Source organism: Centruroides vittatus, unplaced genomic scaffold (assembly GCF_030686945.1).
Source record: "Centruroides vittatus isolate TY-2023 unplaced genomic scaffold, ASM3068694v2 contig_12, whole genome shotgun sequence".
Classification (NCBI taxonomy): Eukaryota; Metazoa; Arthropoda; class Arachnida; order Scorpiones; family Buthidae; genus Centruroides; species Centruroides vittatus.
The window spans coordinates 523,903-544,044 of NW_027120767.1; the positions used below are offsets into that span (position 1 = coordinate 523,903).

Here is a 20,142-nt window from a genome sequence, read left to right on the forward strand (position 1 = left end):
TTCACCGAAATGAAAGAATCTCTTTGATATTTATCGAATCTTCTCTCTGAAATGTAAACTCGTTCGTCCAAGCATAAAGTCCTCCTAACAACTCTCATGTAACTGTAAACGCACGATCACGTGATGCGAATTTAAGGGAGAAAAAACGAGTGTGATCCGCGGGAAGACCCGTTCCTGATCTTTTTAGGATCATCCATACACCAGCGGAATCAATTTCCTAAACATGTAAGGAAAAAGATATACCCTAAAACCTGAGGGAATTCTTCCAACTAGACGACTCCGCCCAATCAATTTAACTTCTTCCTCGGTGACTCTTCATTGATTCTTTCCCTAGACACATCCAAACTGGTCACACGATAGCTTCTGTTACGCGTGACATTGTTAACAAATCATCTTAACTAGGTAAGTCCACTCGATCGGGTGATATGGTACTGAAAAATCCAACTAATCTCTTACGTACTGTACAGTACTTACCGGATGAGTTACGTTATTAAAAAAGAATTAAATATAACTTGCTTTTATATTCGAGTTAGACAGAATTTTTGCTTTATTTCTTTCTGCAAATTTATCGGATCGGTAAATCACCGATAGAGAATTTGTTATTTTTTAAAACGAAGAATAGTGTTCTGACATAAGAGTAACATTTTCCAGAAACCATCTATTACCATCTACTACCAAAGTAGAAGGAAATGTTGGACAGAAATTCCTCTTTACTACAGGCAAACTTGTATAGGGGCCATTTCTAAAGCGGCAATGAATTCTTCTTGCTGTATAACACTATTTTCTTTTTACTTTTTTTTTCTACATGCCTATTTTTTAAAGTGCTTCAATTGTATAAAACTAGATAACATCTACTTTATAGTCTATTGGCTATACCTATCCATTTTTTTCTCTCTTTCTTAAAATGGTACATATATAAAAATCGAGCGTAAACACTATTTTATGCATTGATTTATTTTCTTTGTGTACGAAATTAATGCGTATAATTTAAAATTCGTTAACGGCTTCTGTGTAGAAAAAAGAAAAAAAAAATGGTATAGGAAGTCCGGGTGATTATCTAACTGAGGTGGAGGTCTGATGCGTAGAAAATAAAGCCGGAATTTTATATAAAAATAGTTCCGGGGTATATATTCTGCGGGTCAAATTTAATTGAAAGGAAATTGTGAACTTTTTAACACAGTTTGGTATCGTATTTTAAGGTGGGAAAGTTAAGGACGTCCTTCAACTAACAGAGGATGTCGTGCATCTACCGAGCTTTAACAGAACCTTGTTAACAATTAAAACACAACGTCGACGACTTTCTTAACCTAGATGACTAGACAATAAAATGCCCAAATAATTGCGCGTTAAACACTTCTCGGTATACACCTAAGCGAACAGTCCGATAACAACATCCTCGTTCCTTTTAGTGACTAACCTAGTTCGAAATGACGTCAGTGGCGTAGAGGGCAGGCACCGCACAGAACCAGTCGATATAACGATGGCGTCTCAACCAATAGTTGTCATCTACTGGCCTGGAGTTGGGCCGTTCAACTCGAAAATAGAAAACCACCTCGCAGACAACTCGGCACATTTTTTTGTTTGTTTCAACGCCTAGCTGCGAATCGTTCACGTGTAGGTCCGGTGCATTGTTCTTAGTTTTTTTTTTACACGTCAGATATGGCTTAATGAACACCGTCTGCTCTACACCCTTCGCAACCTTATTCGGTCCTACACCAAGTAGAATTATGGGCGAATGACGCAGTGGATGCTGACAGGATGTGGAGATTCTGTATCGGATTCTTATGGATATTAATACAGGCATCGAACTGTGTTAGAGGTGAGTGTTAATGTCTTATCTGTATAATTTCTTTAACTTTTCTCAGTTAGAAAAATTTTAAATAAAAAAAATTTGAAGAGTCGCGATGTAATTTTCATATTTTACGATGGGTCGTTTCAGTTGTGTAACCGTATACAATATACAAGTAACGAGACAACTCATCAATTCTAACGAGATTAGAGGGGGAAAAATTATATGTATACGTTTACCTGCTACTTCATTACACTTCGAATATTGCAATTTATATCTTATTTTCTAGTATTATATCCTCGGCGTAACGAGGAAGGAAGATTAATTCATCGAAATAAATTAAACTCGTTAAATTTAATAGAAAAATCATTAAAATTTTGTATCCAAAAATAGATAATTTTATAAATTTGCTGTATTATTTTCTACATAAATTAATTATAATTATATCTAAATTTATATTAATACTAATTTGGTATAAATTAAAGTATTATTTAAGTAGAAAAAATTATTAAAATAAGTTACATTTTTTTCCCCTATTTTTAAAATATAATCATCATTAGATTTACTGTTTAATTATATTTTTAAAAAAAATTAATTGTAATTTAAAATTAATCAATATTACTATTACTTACTCACTTAATTATTTTTTTATTAATTGGATTTAATATTTAATTATAATACAAACTGGAAACTTTTGTAATTTTTCGAACTTATCAGTGTACAGGTACTGTACCGTACTGTACACCCGAAAAATATCCATATCGGTTTTCAGAATTTATTAAATTTAACAACCGTGCTGTACTTGAAAAGGGGACGGTATCGGTTTCAAATTTTTAATTAACCGTTATATTGTACAGGAAAAGGAAAATTTCATCCAACTTTTGAAAATTAATCGGCATGATGAACTCGAGAATTAATCTTTTCAAAATTAATCATCCTGAAAAGAACAGTATGCTCTTATATTTATATATTTAATTAATCTTTACGACGTTCATGAAAAGGAACGGTCGTCTTTTACTGATTTTTATAAAAATTACTTCGCATCTGTACGTTCTTGTAACTAAATTAAGATGTTTAATGTCGAATTTTTCGAGATTTGATGAAAATTTAGATGTATATTTTTCCGAGAAACCATTAGAAAGCGATTGATATGTGCGGGTCGTGTACACCCTCATTCAACTCACCATCATCTGTGTTTTCATGTCTACACGTAATCACGTCTTTTCTAAACTTTCACTACAAAAAAATCTCAAATAAATGGATTTCATATGTGATATAAGGTGATGTACAGCACATTCGAACGATTGGTAAAGTTTTTTTTTTTTTTTTTCTTATTATCATCTTCGTCTTCTTTCTCCCTTAACTATGCATCACTTCATAAACGCATCACCTGAAGTAATCAAGAGAGAAAGCATTTTTCGCTGTTTAATGAGCTCATTAATCTTAAGATAATTAAATGAGATAAAATTATCTGTATAACGAATTTAATTATAAGATTTGATATAAATTGCATGATTTAATAACGGTAATTTTTGATACAAGGCGTGCTATAACTTATATACGTTACAGTACCTATACATGTGTATTATAATAGAGTATATCTTCAGCCAAGATAATGACGATTCTGATGTAATTTCCTCGATTTATTTCGTTCTTAAACGATCGATTCCGTTTAGCAAAATGCAATTTTTCAGATTTTTAATATCGTATTTCTATGTTTGTCTCTTTCGCTAGAATTATCACTGGGAAAGTCAGAATGATAATTGGATCCCGTCCAAAAATGGCAGCCATTTTGCTTGTTTAAAGTAGATTTTTAATGTTCCGCAACGTTATTTGATTGATGAGCTTGATTACTTAAATTATCCTTTATGTTTTGATTCGTAATTAATGTTTGCGAATTTGTTAATTTTGTTTAAACTAACGTGTATAAAGTGTCATTTAGTAAAACTGCAATTAATGTGCAGTGACTGCACTTTTTTTTTTAATAATAATCTTGCTCTACATAAAAGTGCGTTTTATGTACTAAAAAACGACCCTAATTTCTGTAGGATAAACAAAAATTTCTTCTGGATTCTTTGGAAGAGTTTGCTCTTTAATAAACTTTTTACGGTGATTACATCTTTTTATATCCCCATTTATACAAGTAGCGAGTACACAGAAGATACAAAAAGGTTAAATTTATTAAGATTTTTCTTCGTATAAAAAAAAACCCGTTTTTATGAAATGTAAACATAAGCGTGGGCCTTAATAATATTTATATAACGAGTATGAAGACATACAGATGGTTCGATTATGTGGGAGCATCCACAAACGTATACAATCCTACGCATCACTCCAAGGAGATTTAATACAAAAGATGAAGAAGATGCTCATCCTTTCTATAGCGCATGTTCTTCTTTCAAAATAATAGAAAATAAAATAAAACATCTAATCTTATTTTATAATAGGATTAAGAATTTTCCTTTAAAAATTCCGGTATATTTTATTAAATTATACACCAGAATTTATTATTAGATGTGAAAAATCTTATTTAATACTACAGAAAATGCTTTTTAAAGCGATGATAATGATAATTAAATTTGTACAAACTCGATTAACGGGATAAGTCGGTCGTAAGTAATCCCATCAAGATGCGAAGTCGTAAAATTCAGAAAGAAATAAAAATAAAAAATAAAAAATGAAAACTCGGTTCAGAATCCGACTCAAAATGCCGATTCATATCTTATTTCGTAATCAGGATAACTTTTTTAAGGTTTCCCCCGCATGAAATAAGGATTTTTGCATGCAATCGTTTCGTCGAATTCAATCCGCATCGTGTTTCTTCGACTGAGAAGACACACAAAAAAAGAATAGGATCACGGAAGCATTTGCACCCTTCATTCATAAAAAATAAATAAATAAATATATATAAATCTACGTATCGAACATCAGGAGTAATGCCCTTTATTCCAGGGCGTGAATAGTTGAAATGATAAAAAGAGCAACTCCCTGATCCCCCCTTTTTTTCCTTTATAAAGATATATAAATCACAGTTATATCCCGTCGAGTATTGTTATGAAAGGATCATCACGCAAACAATCGTGACGACAAATGATTTTTGTCGCAGCAAAACGGAATTATCCGATATAGATCGCTACTCGACTCGATTTTACTTTGTAAAAGGGTAGTAAAACATTCATAACCTAGCCTTTCGGGATGTTTTATACGTAGGTCGATGAGTAAAAAGAGCGTTGGCGTACAGGATTACCTTTTTTGTACACAAAGACGGGCGATCTCCTTCTCGTGATTCACCACACCTCCCCCTCCCCACGCGCGGGTTGTCAAACAATCCCTCTTTATGATTATTAAACGTATAAGTGATTTAGATAAACGATGCGAAAGTGGGATTAATATGCTTGGAAAAATGATTTATGATTCTTGTGGTAATATTTTGATACCACGGTCTAGGCCCCCGTTTAAAGCTTGTCGTAAAATACCAGACGGATTAATACTTAATACCTTGTACATATATAATTTAAAAATAAATATTAAGAGCATACGTAAATATACAATGTAGCAAACGATGTGAAAAATGTAAAATAAAACGTACGGCCGTATATCGATTATTAAAAATAATGCAAATTTAAACACTAAAAAAGAGTAAAACATCAAAGAAAAATCCACTATTTAAAATTACAAAGGGCTCGATTAACCGACTTTGCGTCATACAATTTTTAACACGAGAAAAAGAAAATGGACGTTATAAATGGCGGGTATTGTTAAGATTTAGCATAATGGAAATAATTTATATATTTCTTTTATTATGCTATTAAATAACGTGAGGATAAACATAGAATCAAGCAATAGTAATGCTTCTCGCAGAAGACAATACACGGACACACGAGAGAAACAATACTCCGATTAATAGTGGTGGCTGTGTTAATGATACTGACATATACGAGAAACAAAGTTATAAACTAATAACGGCAGTTCTTGTTGATTACAGCGCTCGGGAGATGTAACAATGAAACGAACACAACGCGATGTGTGTTCTTAAGGTCAACACGTGTAATTACTACCATTGTATTATTATTATTTTTTTTTCTAGTGTTTCTGCGCTGTTTTACGGTTATGCAATGCGTTATAACAGCTGAAAGTATATTCACGAAGCCGAATAGAAGCCGAAAGTGTTTATTTTTATGGAAATTTCTAGGCTTTTAATAAATATTAAAAATTTAACAACCGAAACAGCCGAAATAAAAGGAATCAAATCGACTTTTTAACCAATAAAAATTTTATTAAACTCAAATATGTTTACAAGAATGAAAATAATACAAAACAGAGAACATAACTCTAGCATTTTGATCTTTTCCGAAGCTTTTAAGCTGTCATTTTTTCTTCCTCTTCCTAGTAATATTGACTATTTCGCCGGAGATAACGTAATGTTAACAATTCTATAGCCTATAAGATAGAATTTATTCGGGAATGTATTTTAAAGGGAAAAAAAAGTAGGGGAAGAAAAAGAGGAGGCAGTTTATTCAAAATCCATGTTTGACGCATAAAACATTTTTATGTAACAACTGCGAGGGTGAACAAGTCATTTGTTTGTCAAAAGATTTTAGAAGGAAGTTCAAAAAAATGTAAGAAAAATATTCGATAGAGACCGAATCAAAAAACATTTTCTCAACTTTCTACCAACGGAAAATATCATTTTTTCCCCTTACTATTATTCTCGGATAATCTAAAAAATTTAAATATTTTTCCCCGTCTACACCAGAGTACACCTCGAAATTTTTGCACGGCTAAAGAACATTTTTAGTGGTTACAATGTTAAGACAGCGTAGACTAATGCAAATCCTGGATATATTTTATTTCTCGAAATACCCGTCTAACCATCTAAAACCTTCAATTTTTCTTGAAAATTCGAACTTGATACATTTTTCGAGAGGAATCTCTAAGCTAAATAGCAAGAACCAATATATAGATTGGGCATTTACAACGAAATAAACGTACAGTACGGTACATCTATTGATTCGGGACGTAGTACAGTGTCGAGTTGAAGATGCTATTTACCTGGGAGGCATTTTCATTCTATTCTTATTATTTCATAAAATCGATACGAAGTATTAAATAAAGGTTTTTAACCAAAGAAAAATTCTTCAAATTTACTTTTTCAGAAATCTGACTGATTGTTTCCTTTCGGGTTCATCAATATCGATTCCTTTTCTTCGACTCGATTCAAACGATACTTTAACTTACTTTCCAGCTTTCTTCTATAGAAAACTTAATAGACCATTCGATTCCCATATATTTTCTGCCCACCATCGATTCCACCGTGGCCATTAATTTACTTTACGTTGGCGAAATTTCGGAATATAACTTATACGGGAATTAAAATTAATCAAAAGCATTACTTACTTTCGATTAATTTTAGTTTCTGTGTAATGTTGGCAAGGCATACTTAACGCATAACCAGTTATTGTGCACTCAATTCATTAATCCCCGTTCAAACACAAAGTGAATCCTCTCTAGTCGATGAATAATTACGAGCATAGAAGTATAGCGATTGGAAAAGTGGCTTACGAGTCTTCTAATAATGTTTACTACCCGAGAATCGGGCGAGGGTTCGATATGTTTGTAGCCCCTACAGGGATTAAAACTCATTAACAAAGTCTAAATTCTTGAATTTAATTCCTACTCCTTCTAAAAATATCCGAAAATTTAGTGTGCAACGTATGGCTTTGGGTTTATTATTCTTGCTCGGTGTTCGGTTATTTCTGATGTTACACGAGGAATTTTACATAAAGTATGATGGGCAGTTTTCAGTATCCTGAAGGTAAAAAAAACTTCAATATGTCGGATATAAAGATTCTTATGTTGCAGTTTTATGTAAAGAAATAAAAAGTACGCGGGTTTCTTTGCGAAGGAAACATTTTAAGTACATTTTTTTCTTTTTGATCGAGTAGTTTCTCGTATTCCAAGTATTGATTGCTTCGGGAGATTGTTAAAAAAAAAATACTAAAAATCATATAACTGTCAGAATGTGAGCGGAAGGGATTGAAAAGATGATCGAAAGGAATGAAATTTTGTAAGAAAATTCTGTTTTATAATGAACGAATTGTTTAAAAGCAATGAAGTTTTAATGGGTGCAATGTTGTATATAAAATTTAAAGCGTTTAACGCCAATAAATTTCTAGAAAACATACGCAAATCTGAACAAAATTGAATTTCGAAATGTCTAAAACGTGCCATAACTTCAATGCAGGTCCACACGAGAGGACCTTCAAGTTTTCGGGCACTTCATGAACGTTTGTTACAAATTCATTTCTTTGTTAATTTGTTAATGTTCAATATACGGTAAGACTCAAAATGGAGAAAGACCCGGGCCTTTCTCGTTTTTTAATCGCCGAATAGACATCACCTGTTCTGCTTGAACACTCCACCAGACTTATACCCACGAACATTGATTATCAATTTAATATCGAGTAAGAACGAATACCAAACAAATCACGTTTTACATCTAAGAATAGCTGGCAAATTCTTAGAATAAACTATATAAAGGTATTTTGTATTCAGCAGCAGGTTAATCGGGTTGAATCTCTTACGGAATATACGAAAATCCGTTGGTAGAAGCGAACATTTTTACCTAATATAGAAAATGCTTTGGAGCATAGCGAATATCTGCCGTGAGAAAGAACATAAATAAAAATGGCAAATACCATACAGTCAAGATAATCCATCTTAAGAGACATTCTTTTTTAGCAAGGGATACCATTTTCGATGATCAAACATGACTGATGATTGCCAGAGTAGATTTGGGTCATAAATTATCGACGACTATTCTGTCAACGAATAACCAATTCAAATTTTTCTTCCTTTCTTAATGTGTAATGAATTTCATGCGTAAAGTCAAATTTTCTTGATTTCCTTTCGCTTTATGCATTCACTTATAAGTACCCTTAACCCTTAACGTATTTGGGTTACTTACCTTTTTTTTTTTTACCTTCGCGGCTCTGTTGTATTTAATAGAAGGAAACTAAGGCCATCGGTCAAGAATGACCCCCGAAACTCTTACACTTTTGGACTCAGGGCACCTTGAAATGGCTAGAAATTACAAAAACAATGAGAGATTTGGATGTTAGTGTGTGTGGAAGTCTGATTTTGTTCACCTATTTTAACGCTTAATAACTCCTGTGCCTTTTGCCGAACATTTCTGAAATTTTGCGGGGAGGTTTGCATATTGGGGGTGTTGATGCTATTAAATTTTGGTGGTTAAAGGTCGAGAGAGTGAGAAGATAGAGGAAGTCACTTGTAGTACATCGAGTGAGGTCGTACTTGCTGAAGATTTCACTCATCATCATTTAGAATTTTTTTTTTTTTTTTTTTTTTTATAAAACTCATCTCTATCCTCAAAATTGAACATTCTGTCATTTTGTAATTGATAATATAACGTTTTTTTTTAAAAAAAACATAATAATAAAATATCATAACAGATGGCGCCGTATCCAATTTAAATTTTTTTTAATTACCGGGAAAGTTACTTAACTCTGTTGGATTTTTCCCTATTGTGAAGTTTCTGTATTTAACGCATTTGTAAAAATATAAATTAAAAGAAAAGGAGAAATTTTTCTTAAATCTTTTCTCTAAGGATTTTGGAGATCTAAACTGAATTTAAAAGCTCATTCCAGTCGGGTAATTTGGCCAAATAGATTAGAATTGGAATTTTCTATTAAAAGGGAGAGGTTATTGACAGAACAGGTCGATAGAGAGTTCTTGACAAACGAAGCAGTCAAGAGAAAAAGATGACAAGGTGTGAATCCAGTTGACAAAATTCAGCACAGTTAGCAGAATATTCGAACTAATTCGCTTCGCTAGTTTATTAAAAAAATGTGCGTGGAATCGGTCGAGTTCTTTAACATCACCTTCCACATTTTTTATTCCTTTTTTTATTTACATGAACAGTAAAACAACTCGTCGAATTTTTGTAATTGCTACAGATGTGATAAAAGTACTCGAAACTTTTAATTTGTTTTATAATGAGCGCGTGGAATACATTAGGTCAATATAAACTCTGAATACATTTGAAGGACTCGGTAGAAAAGTGGTGCAAGTGACAAATAGTATAACTTGAACATATATGTGTGAGGGACACGATTTTGTTCACCCAATTTGAAGCTTAATAACTCTTGAGCTATATGTCGAAATTTTCTGAAATTTTGCAGGGTGGTTTGTGTATTAGGAGGAAATATTTATAGAAATTTTCAGAATAATCGGACGATTGGTTCGAGAGATATGGCCCCCTTTGATAACGTCCGAACCATTCTGAATACTTAAAGATAATGGTAGCAATTATTAGGGATGAAAACAAATAAAGAATGCCGGGTAAGTCCAGCGACAACGTTGCCAGCTTGTGTTTTCCTGTTAAATTTTGGTGGTTAAAGGTCGAGAGGGTGGGGAGATAAAGGGGTAGTGTGTATCTTCAATAGGGTCAAGCTTAATGACGATTTAAAATTTATTATAAAACTTATTCCTACTCTCATTTAATAGTATAAAACCTGTACAAAATGTAGTACAAATTAATATTCTGATGTGTTTCCATAAACAGTCAGTTCAAAATAAGCAAATTACTATTATTACATTATTTTACATTATAAAATTGATAGCATAGGCAATATATGAGTTCCTAATATAAATTTCTAATGGACAAGTTACTAAAATGATTGATATTTATCAAGTAAAACTGATAAATATAAAATGTAATATAGAATCCTGTATTATATACCGTACAGTAACTAATAAAATTTATTATAATTAATCAAATATTTAATTGTTAAATTAAGAATAAACTTTTCATTAAATCTGTATTTAATTATGAATAATTATCATCAGTAGTCAGCATTTTTATAAATTATAAATAAACTGCAACCAATAATCTGGAAGCTATTCAAAAATTTATGTATGATTAAACGATTCAAATTAAAATAATAAGATTTACTTTATATAGAAATAATAAATGTATGCTATTATAATATTAAATAAAGCTTCTACCCCACAAATTTAATTTAGATTGAATTAGTTAGCCCAATAAATAGGGTGGTAATAAATAAACCCTCCGATTTATTACAGCCCTATTTATTAGGCTAATTCAATCTAAAAAAGTAGGCTATTATGTTGATTTACTGTGTGCTTTGTTTTAAGTAGCTCTATAGTAATTTTTTACACTTTATATACGAACGTTTTTACTTAAACTTTATCCAAATACAGTCAAACCTCTGAATAACGGCCACTGACAAAACATATAAAGTTGTTTGGAGGTTTGTCTGTAATTAAATACAAAATATTTTAAATTATTTGCATTAAAAAATTCATCGTTATTGTATCTGTACTGTATTTCTTTTATACAATACATCAGGAATGTAGGGAAAGAACAAAGAAAGGAACATACCCCAGGGCGCTAAATGTGTGGAAGAACGGTCTGAGCTCTTCTAACAGATAATAATGTATTTTTTAATATTATAAATTCACTGTTTTATTCATCATCAGTACATGCTGTTAAAAGCATACACAATTATATGTACTGTACAGTACATTGCTCGCGGGTGCAGCAAATCCAGATACGTCTTCGTAGTACAGATGTAGGTGACAGTATTTAAAGGTCGACGTAAACTTGTATTGAGTGTCATTAAGGTTGTTTTTTTCAATTGATAAGTTTTGAAAATATAAATTTAAAAAAAACCCACTTAATTAAAAATGTAGTTTAAACAGGCGATATCGAAATGTTAAATACGTGATGAATAGAGAGTTAGAAAACGAATTTTTTAATTTATAGTTAGGAAAACACTGTAAAATTTATGTATAGAATGAATATAAATTACACAGATTTGTAGATGATTTATAGAGCAGATAAATTTATACTTGAAGCAGGTTAAACTTGTAAATTATACGTGATCCGTACTATAACATTGACAGACATATTTTTAAGAGCAAGCAGTCGAGAGGGTTTGAGGATTTTTTCCCGTTTAGGGGTCTGTAGTGGTTCCTACCCCTTACAAATTAATGCTTTTTTTTTACTAACAAAGACTGCTTTTTATTATTTATTAATTTAAAGAGATATCCTACTTCGGTCAAAAAAATAGTAAAAGGGGTCAGCTCTACCCCGGATCCCATACGACCCCGTCCAAGAGTAGACATAGATATTATATTATTATTAAAATTAGAAAATTTACTCATGCGACGAGTGTTCGAATTTCAATACGAATTTCAATAATTTAAATCCGAAAGAGTCAATTGACATTATAGAGAAATCGCTATAAAATGTGAAATTCGATGCGAAAATTGCTTCACGAAGAGTCAAATTCGAATATTATCGAATACAATGCAATCAATTCCACAATTTTCTCGCATTTTATAGGCGATTCGCACTTTATGTAAAGTATTATATACGGACAGACATGCGACGAGCTTCGTTTTTTTAGAAGCGAGCGAAATTTTTGGGTGTGACCGACACTTAGAAATGCTTCAAAAGTTGTCGGATGTGTTGTAAATGATGAATATATTAGAACACAACGAATCCTTTTATGGCGAATTTGACGAATACAATAAAGTTTTTTAAGTGTGACGAATATCTAAAGGAAGGTTTTGTACCGCTAAACAGAATAAGCTTTTTATTAAATTTGTCGAGCATCGAGACCCGATAAATTTATATAGAACATGGCGTGACGAATTTCAATATCATAAAAAAGAATACACTTTTTGATAAAATATTATGAATAAAGTTTATTGAAATTCTGTAAAGATTAACAAAGAACTGTACAATATTTGCGATTAGGAACACTTGATTGACGCCTGCGAACACGCAAAGATTTGTTTTATTTATTTATTTCTTTTATTTCAGTCGAATTTATCGACGTTTTGGGATTTAAAATGGAATTCTTTTTAAAACATTGTCGTAGAAGAATTAAACAATGAAAACTTTATAGATGTTTAGAAATGCGATAACGCTATTGTAAGCGATAAATGTCGAGTTTCTCTTAGCAAATTTTCATTCATTGTTAACGTTATCGATAAGGGAAAATCTATATCAAATGCGGCATAACAGCATTGAATCGAACAATAAGAAATCAATTAGAATCCGAGTTATACGACAAAGATCTGCCAACGTTCACAAACAAGCTTATCTAGAGCGCATAGAAACGAGCTAATTAAAATAGAAAAGGGCATAATATTTTACTGATGTTTTGACAACGACCATTTTTCTAATCTCGGATTTTGAAACATTCCAGAAGCATTTATTGCTAGAAAAGAAGAAATTGGTTCGAGACACGCTCTGTATGTATGTGTGTGTGTGTGTGTGTGTGTGTGTGTCGCCTCTCTCTGCTCCCCTTAATATCAGATCAATACTCGACTTGGCCAAGCAAGCAGTCTTAGGCAAGAGTCGCGAAATTTGTTTGAAATGAAAATGTTGACTCGAAAAAGTAGCATCTTATCGTGTTCCCATCCGACACAAAAGATGTGATCAGCATTTTTGATGTCTCGAAAACCACTAAAACATACTTTTTTTCCCTTTCTAAAATATCCATATAAACGGTTATCGTCGGGTTTTCCATCTCTGAACATTTTAAAGAAGAAAAAGAATAGTGTTCTTGCCACGAGAATCTTCCCACTAAAATAGTAAGTAGGAAGAATGGTATGAAAAATAGAACTGTAATTATGAATAAGAAAGTTTCCTTCTTTATTATGCGGTATTTTACTTTTAAATGATTTATTTAGATTGTGGAGAAACGCTTTAGAAAATTATTGATCGAGTCAGTGGGTTGTCTGAACAATTACAGTGTAGAAGGAATAGAGTCGAGAGCGTTAAAAAGAAACGTAACGAGCATATATTGTGATTAAACACGTTTTTTATTACCGTTCGTTAACAGTAAAGTACTAGTAAAGTCGCTACAAGTAAACATATTTTAACTATTGAATCACTTCCTCTCAAGCATCGAATCACTTCATACTAAATGAGGTGAGGTCATTGATTCTTCGAAATAAATATTTTCATTATAAATTCTTTACATTTTAACCATTAAATCGTCAGTCGACTCGATGCTATTTCCGTTATCGAAGAGATAGAAACTTACCATTAAAACATATCTTATCTTATATTAATCCCGATAAGGGTGTAGATAATAAGTAAAGGAGATTCTGTGTTGTTAGTGTAGTAGCATCTGGAATCGAATACGTTCTTCACGACTTTACCAAATGGTGTTTTAGCGCCCGGAGCAATCTGGTTCAGCAGTTTCTCGACGACAAACAGAAATTTTTCCTAGTCGAATAAAAATAATAAAAATTATCTCCCGTTTCGTTTATATCTTCGGGTTTTAATAAAGAATGAATTTCGAAAAACGGGAACGGTCGTACAGAAGAGAAATTTTTAATTTCGTTTTTCGGATAGATTATTCCGCTTTTGGTCTGTTGTATGTACTCTTGGATTTTTATAGATTCTTTAATTTCTTCGGTATGTTTAATTAAATGTCAAAAATCTTGAAAGATGTACCGTTTGTCAAAAGTTGATGAGGCACAACTTTGAAGTGATGAAGTGCCTGTCGAACGTGATGAAATGTTAGGAATGTTTTGCGATATATATTTAGAATGCAATGCTAAAGTGTTTTGTGATTACACTAAAGAATTGTCTGTAATGCACGCATTAAAAATTATAAATCAAAATACGGTGAAAATGGCGTGAAATTTTTCTAAATTCTAATGTGATTGTGAGAAAGTTCGTTGAAAATTTAAACACTTTTCTCGTGTATGTATGCGTATATATACAAGAAAAATAATTATATACTATATATAACTGAATATACATGGCTATATAGTCATTATTATGCACCTTATATAATTATTTTACGTAAAAAATATCGTGATAACCGAAACGATATATTAAATCATTCGAGCATCGATGACATTTTCTCATTCTTTTTTATCATAATTATCCTTCGTTATTAAATTCTATCCTCAAAAAGCGACCAAAAATTAATTTTCTACGTTGACAAAAACTAAAATTTAAAAAAAAATTAATGATTTTTCCCCCGAAATTCAACTAAAAATCACTTTTAAAATTCCTCTTAAGCATTTAATTACGGAAAACTATTGAAGCACGCGAAAACAATTTGAACAGGAAACAGTTGACAAACAAAGCGTTAACGATAAATAAAGTCGTGGAACATTTAGGAAAAAAGGAAAAAAATTATTATATTTTCTAACTCGGAAACGCCTTGCTAACATCTTTTTCTATTTCTAGAACGGATGTTGGGTCAGTAATTAGGTAGGTCAGATTCATTCACCTGTGAGATGTAGGGCAATAGGTCAGGTAAGCTTAAAGTAGAGAATTCTCTGTTGGATAAGAAAAATCTGTTTATCATTGCCTCTAGAATATCGATTGAAAAATTCACACCTCTACATTACCACGTTCCTTTTATATTTCTCTCTTAGTATTTGTACATTTTTACGCTCCTATACTCGTTCGTTTTTATAATTTCTTTTATGTTTCCTCTCTTTCCTATAATTAAACTAGTGTCGAAAACACTGGTAAAGTAACCGAAATTTCCGTATCGTGCCCGTATTAATTAATTACTAGAACTCAAACGAGATTGCTCCAGTTACAAAAACTCTCGGATCCATTAATAAAGATACTCTGCCCTGTCGTGAGGTATTAAGTTCACGTGACACGATAGTTACATCAAATAAACATTTTTATAACAGAAACTCACGAAATATTTATTTCTGCCGAAAATTCCTGGAATAAGACAATTAAATTTTGTTATTCTTGCATATATTACAATGGTTCTATTTTGGGGAATTGAGTGGGATGGGATTTGTACCGTTAAAGGTATTTTAATAATATTAAAATGTTACTTTTCTTTTTATTTTAGATGTCTCGGATGTATCGTTTAATAATACTTCGAAAGCATCCAGTGTGAATATACAAAAGAGATCTCATCTCAGGAATTGCTGCAGTCCGTCTTTGAAAGAACAACCATCTGTGACTCGTTCACACTTGGTCTTAGTGCCAAAAGAAAAACTATATACTAGTGCTCAAGTTAATCGCAACAAAGCGGGATTTACTATCGGTGAAGAAGATCTTAGGGAAGATGAAGATAATAGAGTGCGAAGCACGAGATCCAGCTCGATCGTAGATCGCGATTTAGCTTATTTGAAAGACGTTATCACACAGACGACTCCTTTTCTTTCTCCGTCAGTTTTTACTGATGAGCCCGAAAGATATTTGAAATCACGGAGTGATCCATTCAAATCTACTTCGACATGGTTGAAGAGGGTGGCAAGAAGTGATAGCCGCGAGAATCTACCATTTTTCAGTTCGGTTTTATCCTCTTTAAATAACTCCCTCCTAATGGAGGAACTGGAAAATATTATGCCATTGGCATCACCAAAAAAGAAAGAAAGAGCTTTAAACGCTTTCCACCGAGCCAGAGAAGAAAAATCTGACAATCCTTCTATCGAAGACATCATCAGTGATATTATTCATCTTTTGGGTGGTAATGTGAAGCCTTCTCAACCATCCACGCGACCACTCCATTCGCGTATTAACGACAGGGGTCCACCGAAATTTGATTTTCAAGAGGCACCCTCGGGGTTAGCTTCTACTAATAATGTATTTCCCAATGCCCAAGACGTGAGCCAAATATTAGGACTTTTAACAACCGAGCCTTCTTCGCTATCACCATCTTTCGCATCTACAATAGAAATCACGAGTACACCGGTAGCATCTCCTTCCACGTCATCTTCTATTTATATATCTACGTCATTTATGACTTCCTTCACAGATTCGATTTTTGTAACGAAAACGGCGGATGTAATTAGTTCTAGTCTTGTCTCGTCTACAGATTGGTTACCGTTGAAGGAACTACCAAACGGAACCACTCGCTCAAATTCCATCACGGAAGAACCAGTAATTATCACTGCACCTATAACACCTTCCACTTTCGAGCTCACGGTCACTAACGTTATAGGAACTCAAATTACGCCTCAGAACACGACTTGGTCGACAAAAACGCGCTCGAAGCCAACGACGGACACTAATATCGTTTGGGGCAAAGTGTCCGATGTCACGCAACATCCAGCCATTCAGGCAGACGTCGGAAACAAACACCACCTGATAGATCCGAGACCTCCAGCTAGAAGAAACAGCACGGCAGACGTGATACCAATAGATATCGATAAAGTACGCCCGTTAGGTAAACCTTCCAGAGGATCCAGTCACACGCATCTACGTCCAGAGACTCAACAGAACGGAGATAATTTAAAACCTATAAAACCACCCGAACGACCCTCCAGGAAACCTTACAGCCCAACACAGATACCAAAAGTCAGGTATGTAGTAAAGATGTAAAGTGAGCAAAACTTTTCAAAAAGCACAAGTTTACCCAAACTATGTGAATGGTACTTCTTTCTAGCACAACCGTTTCGTGTTTGCAGGATAGACACCTGTATAGTGGGAGACGATACGACGTGCAATGTGGAGAAGAATGAGAGATGCGTTACCGAATACGGTGTAAGCTCCTGTTACTGCAAACCCGGTTATGGAAGAACTTTACAGCGTGGACCATGCCTCCGTATATTACGTTTATTCTACTTTAGTAATAAATAAAGTAACCGAAACCGATAATTCTTACCATTTTCTTTATATTTTTTTAGCTGTTCTGAAGCTTCTATTCTCCTTTAATGTTGATCGTTTCGGAGACAGGAAATTGCACTATACTTCGAGTTATTCGAAAACAGAGACCGAAGAGTATAAAATTATGGAACACGAAGCAAACCGAGCTGTATGTTTATGCATTATTTATTTATTTATAACTTCAATTTCATTCCTGTTTAGAATAACACCGCGTCGTTTGAATATGAAATTTTTCGGGACGTGACAAAAATATTAGGCAATATGTATTTTCAATACGTAAAAAGAAAATGGAAACCGCGATAGAAAAAGTCGAAACACGAAAACTGATTATTTGATGTCTTCTTCTGTTCAGGTTTCGACGTTGTTTGCATACACTACGTTCGCTGGAGTTTTTGCTGGTGCTTCAGTAAACAATTTATACAACTCCGAAGGGAAAATAGCAGTAAATGCTACAATGCAACTAGACGATCTGTCTCTCACTCATTCCAGAGTATCTTTAGCTGTTCAGCTACAAAGAGAATTGGGAAATGCAATCATCAATAGAAGAAACAGAGTCGGGGACAGCAAACTGTACGCAGAGCGTCCTCTGACTACCAGTTCTTTATTAAATATACAAGGTATGCTATTCACTAATTCTATATGTCGTTAACGCCCTTACAAAGTTTACGTACGAGTTTCTGCTCTTCTGTAGATATCAATGAGTGCATCAGACCGGAACTGAACGATTGCTCGCCCCATGGGACTTGCTACAACAGTTTCGGAACCTTCGGTTGCATCTGTTTATCGGGTTACACTGATAAATATCCCGATGACGAAAGAATGAGCGGTAGAGTCTGCACTGGTAGGTAATGCAATGTTTACGTAGTGTGTACTGCTTTTTTTTTTCTTTTCTTTGTTCCTGTTCTATTTTACTACAGAAATAAATGCGATCGTGCGTGATGTAAGAGCTAAAGTATAAGGGCACTCCACTACTAAGATAGCAATTTCGATCATCCGAAAAATTCACGCAATCACGCATAGTGCTATGCTGACAATTCCGTTTGGAGTGCAGCGAAGTCTAGTTGCTGCACTGGAAATATTTGATTCACGTTCTATTTACTTATTTTTACACGAAAATTATAGCCGTCAGGGTCACAAAGCGAGCGAATAAAATTTTCAAATTGACGAAATTTAAACAATTTATGACGAATTATCCAAATGTAGCTCTGAGAATAATAATAAAGAAGTAGGGTTTCAATAGTAACCGAGATCACTAAAAGCGTGATTAAAGAGCAAACAGGCGCATCTAAAGAAATGATTTATTATTATAAACTTGAAAAGTTACTTAAACTATCAAAGCGAATTGCACATATTTCTTCTCCGTGTACACCTAGAACAAATTTTATACGCGCAAGAGCAACAAAATGGCTCGGTTTAAGAGAAATAAACTTATTCAAGCGATAATTCAAGTAGGAATGACTATTATGGTAATTTAATGTTTGTTTTGCAGCCTGTTCTCCCGATTATTGCAACAAACATGGAGAATGTATTATTAATGACGGAAAGAGAGAATGCAGGTAAATATTATTATTTAACAAATATTCTAATAAAAGATTAATTTATTTTTACTAACTAATATGGAGTTTATTTTTGAATAATTAGATGCCACGGCAATTACATAGGCTCGAGATGCGAAACGGACGGAGAAGGTAAGATCTCTGTTAAACCCGATATACCCGAAGGTATACCTGAACGTGTGAGTGATAGAACTGTCAGTTTTTTCATCCACATGTTCAGGTATACCTGCCGTGTATACTGGTACGTATGTACCAGCATTAGAATTGATTATCTCGATATAACTGATTGATACCTTATTCATATTTTAGTATTGGGAGTCGCTTTAGGTGTATCTTTAGCAGCTGTAATTGTTATAATCTTGACTGTTATATGCCTTTGTCTCTGGAGGTGAGTTATAGCTCCTTAATTCTTGTGGCATTACAGAAATCCCATGGTAAATCGTGCGTGCATATAATACATATTTATACGTACTGTACATTTACTTCCAGTCGACGATGGAAACGAGAACAGAAAAATGCAAATCAGAAAGCGACCAGGAATTGTGCAGCTATATGACTAATTCCAGGAATGGATACAGATTAACAAACATGGTCGATCACGTCAGGTGGGCACACACTGGCGAAACTGCAGCGAATACTTTTATGGTAATTTATAAGAAATTTATATTCCGTGTATTCTATTCTAACTAATTAAATCGAGTGTTTTAATTATAATATTATTGTAGACTACTACTAATGCAAATACCTCTTCGCCTACTGAAGTACCCATGAATCAGTCGCGAAGTAACACTATAAAGGAAGAAGAAAGTAACGGTAACATGTATAATAGATTAGGAAGACAAAGGCCCAGAATGACAAGAAACGAAATGGTAAATAAATATAATTTTTTATTATTTCTAACGATATTCTCTTAAATAAATATTGATTTAATTATAGGTTCAGTCGGCTAATCTGTATCAAGATGTCGCAAGTCCCGTTTGGGAGACTCCGTATTGTTCCAACCACTTAACAAGTAATCCTTATTCAGCAGATGTACTAAAGCCGTATTTCAACTAAAATAAATACGTATACGTGGTACATGCGGTATTTATAGTTATCTACCGCGTTATTTTATGATAAAGAAAGCTCAGATTTGA

The 20,142-nt window shown here is 33.2% G+C and overlaps 1 protein-coding gene across 1 annotated transcript; it reads left to right on the plus strand.

The window, feature by feature from the left end:
* Positions 1 to 1,461: 1,461 nt before the first annotated feature.
* Positions 1,462 to 19,865, plus strand: LOC136983437 (uncharacterized). The gene is made up of 11 exons (XM_067280177.1): positions 1,462 to 1,819; positions 15,688 to 17,146; positions 17,252 to 17,388; positions 17,471 to 17,598; positions 17,803 to 18,067; positions 18,142 to 18,291; positions 18,940 to 19,006; positions 19,092 to 19,138; positions 19,316 to 19,394; positions 19,496 to 19,651; positions 19,732 to 19,865. Exons 1-10 carry the CDS (start codon positions 1,759 to 1,761, stop codon positions 19,560 to 19,562), a joined length of 2,460 nt encoding a protein of 819 aa, XP_067136278.1. The 5' UTR covers positions 1,462 to 1,758; the 3' UTR covers positions 19,563 to 19,651; positions 19,732 to 19,865.
* The last annotated feature ends 277 nt before the right edge of the window (positions 19,866 to 20,142 follow it).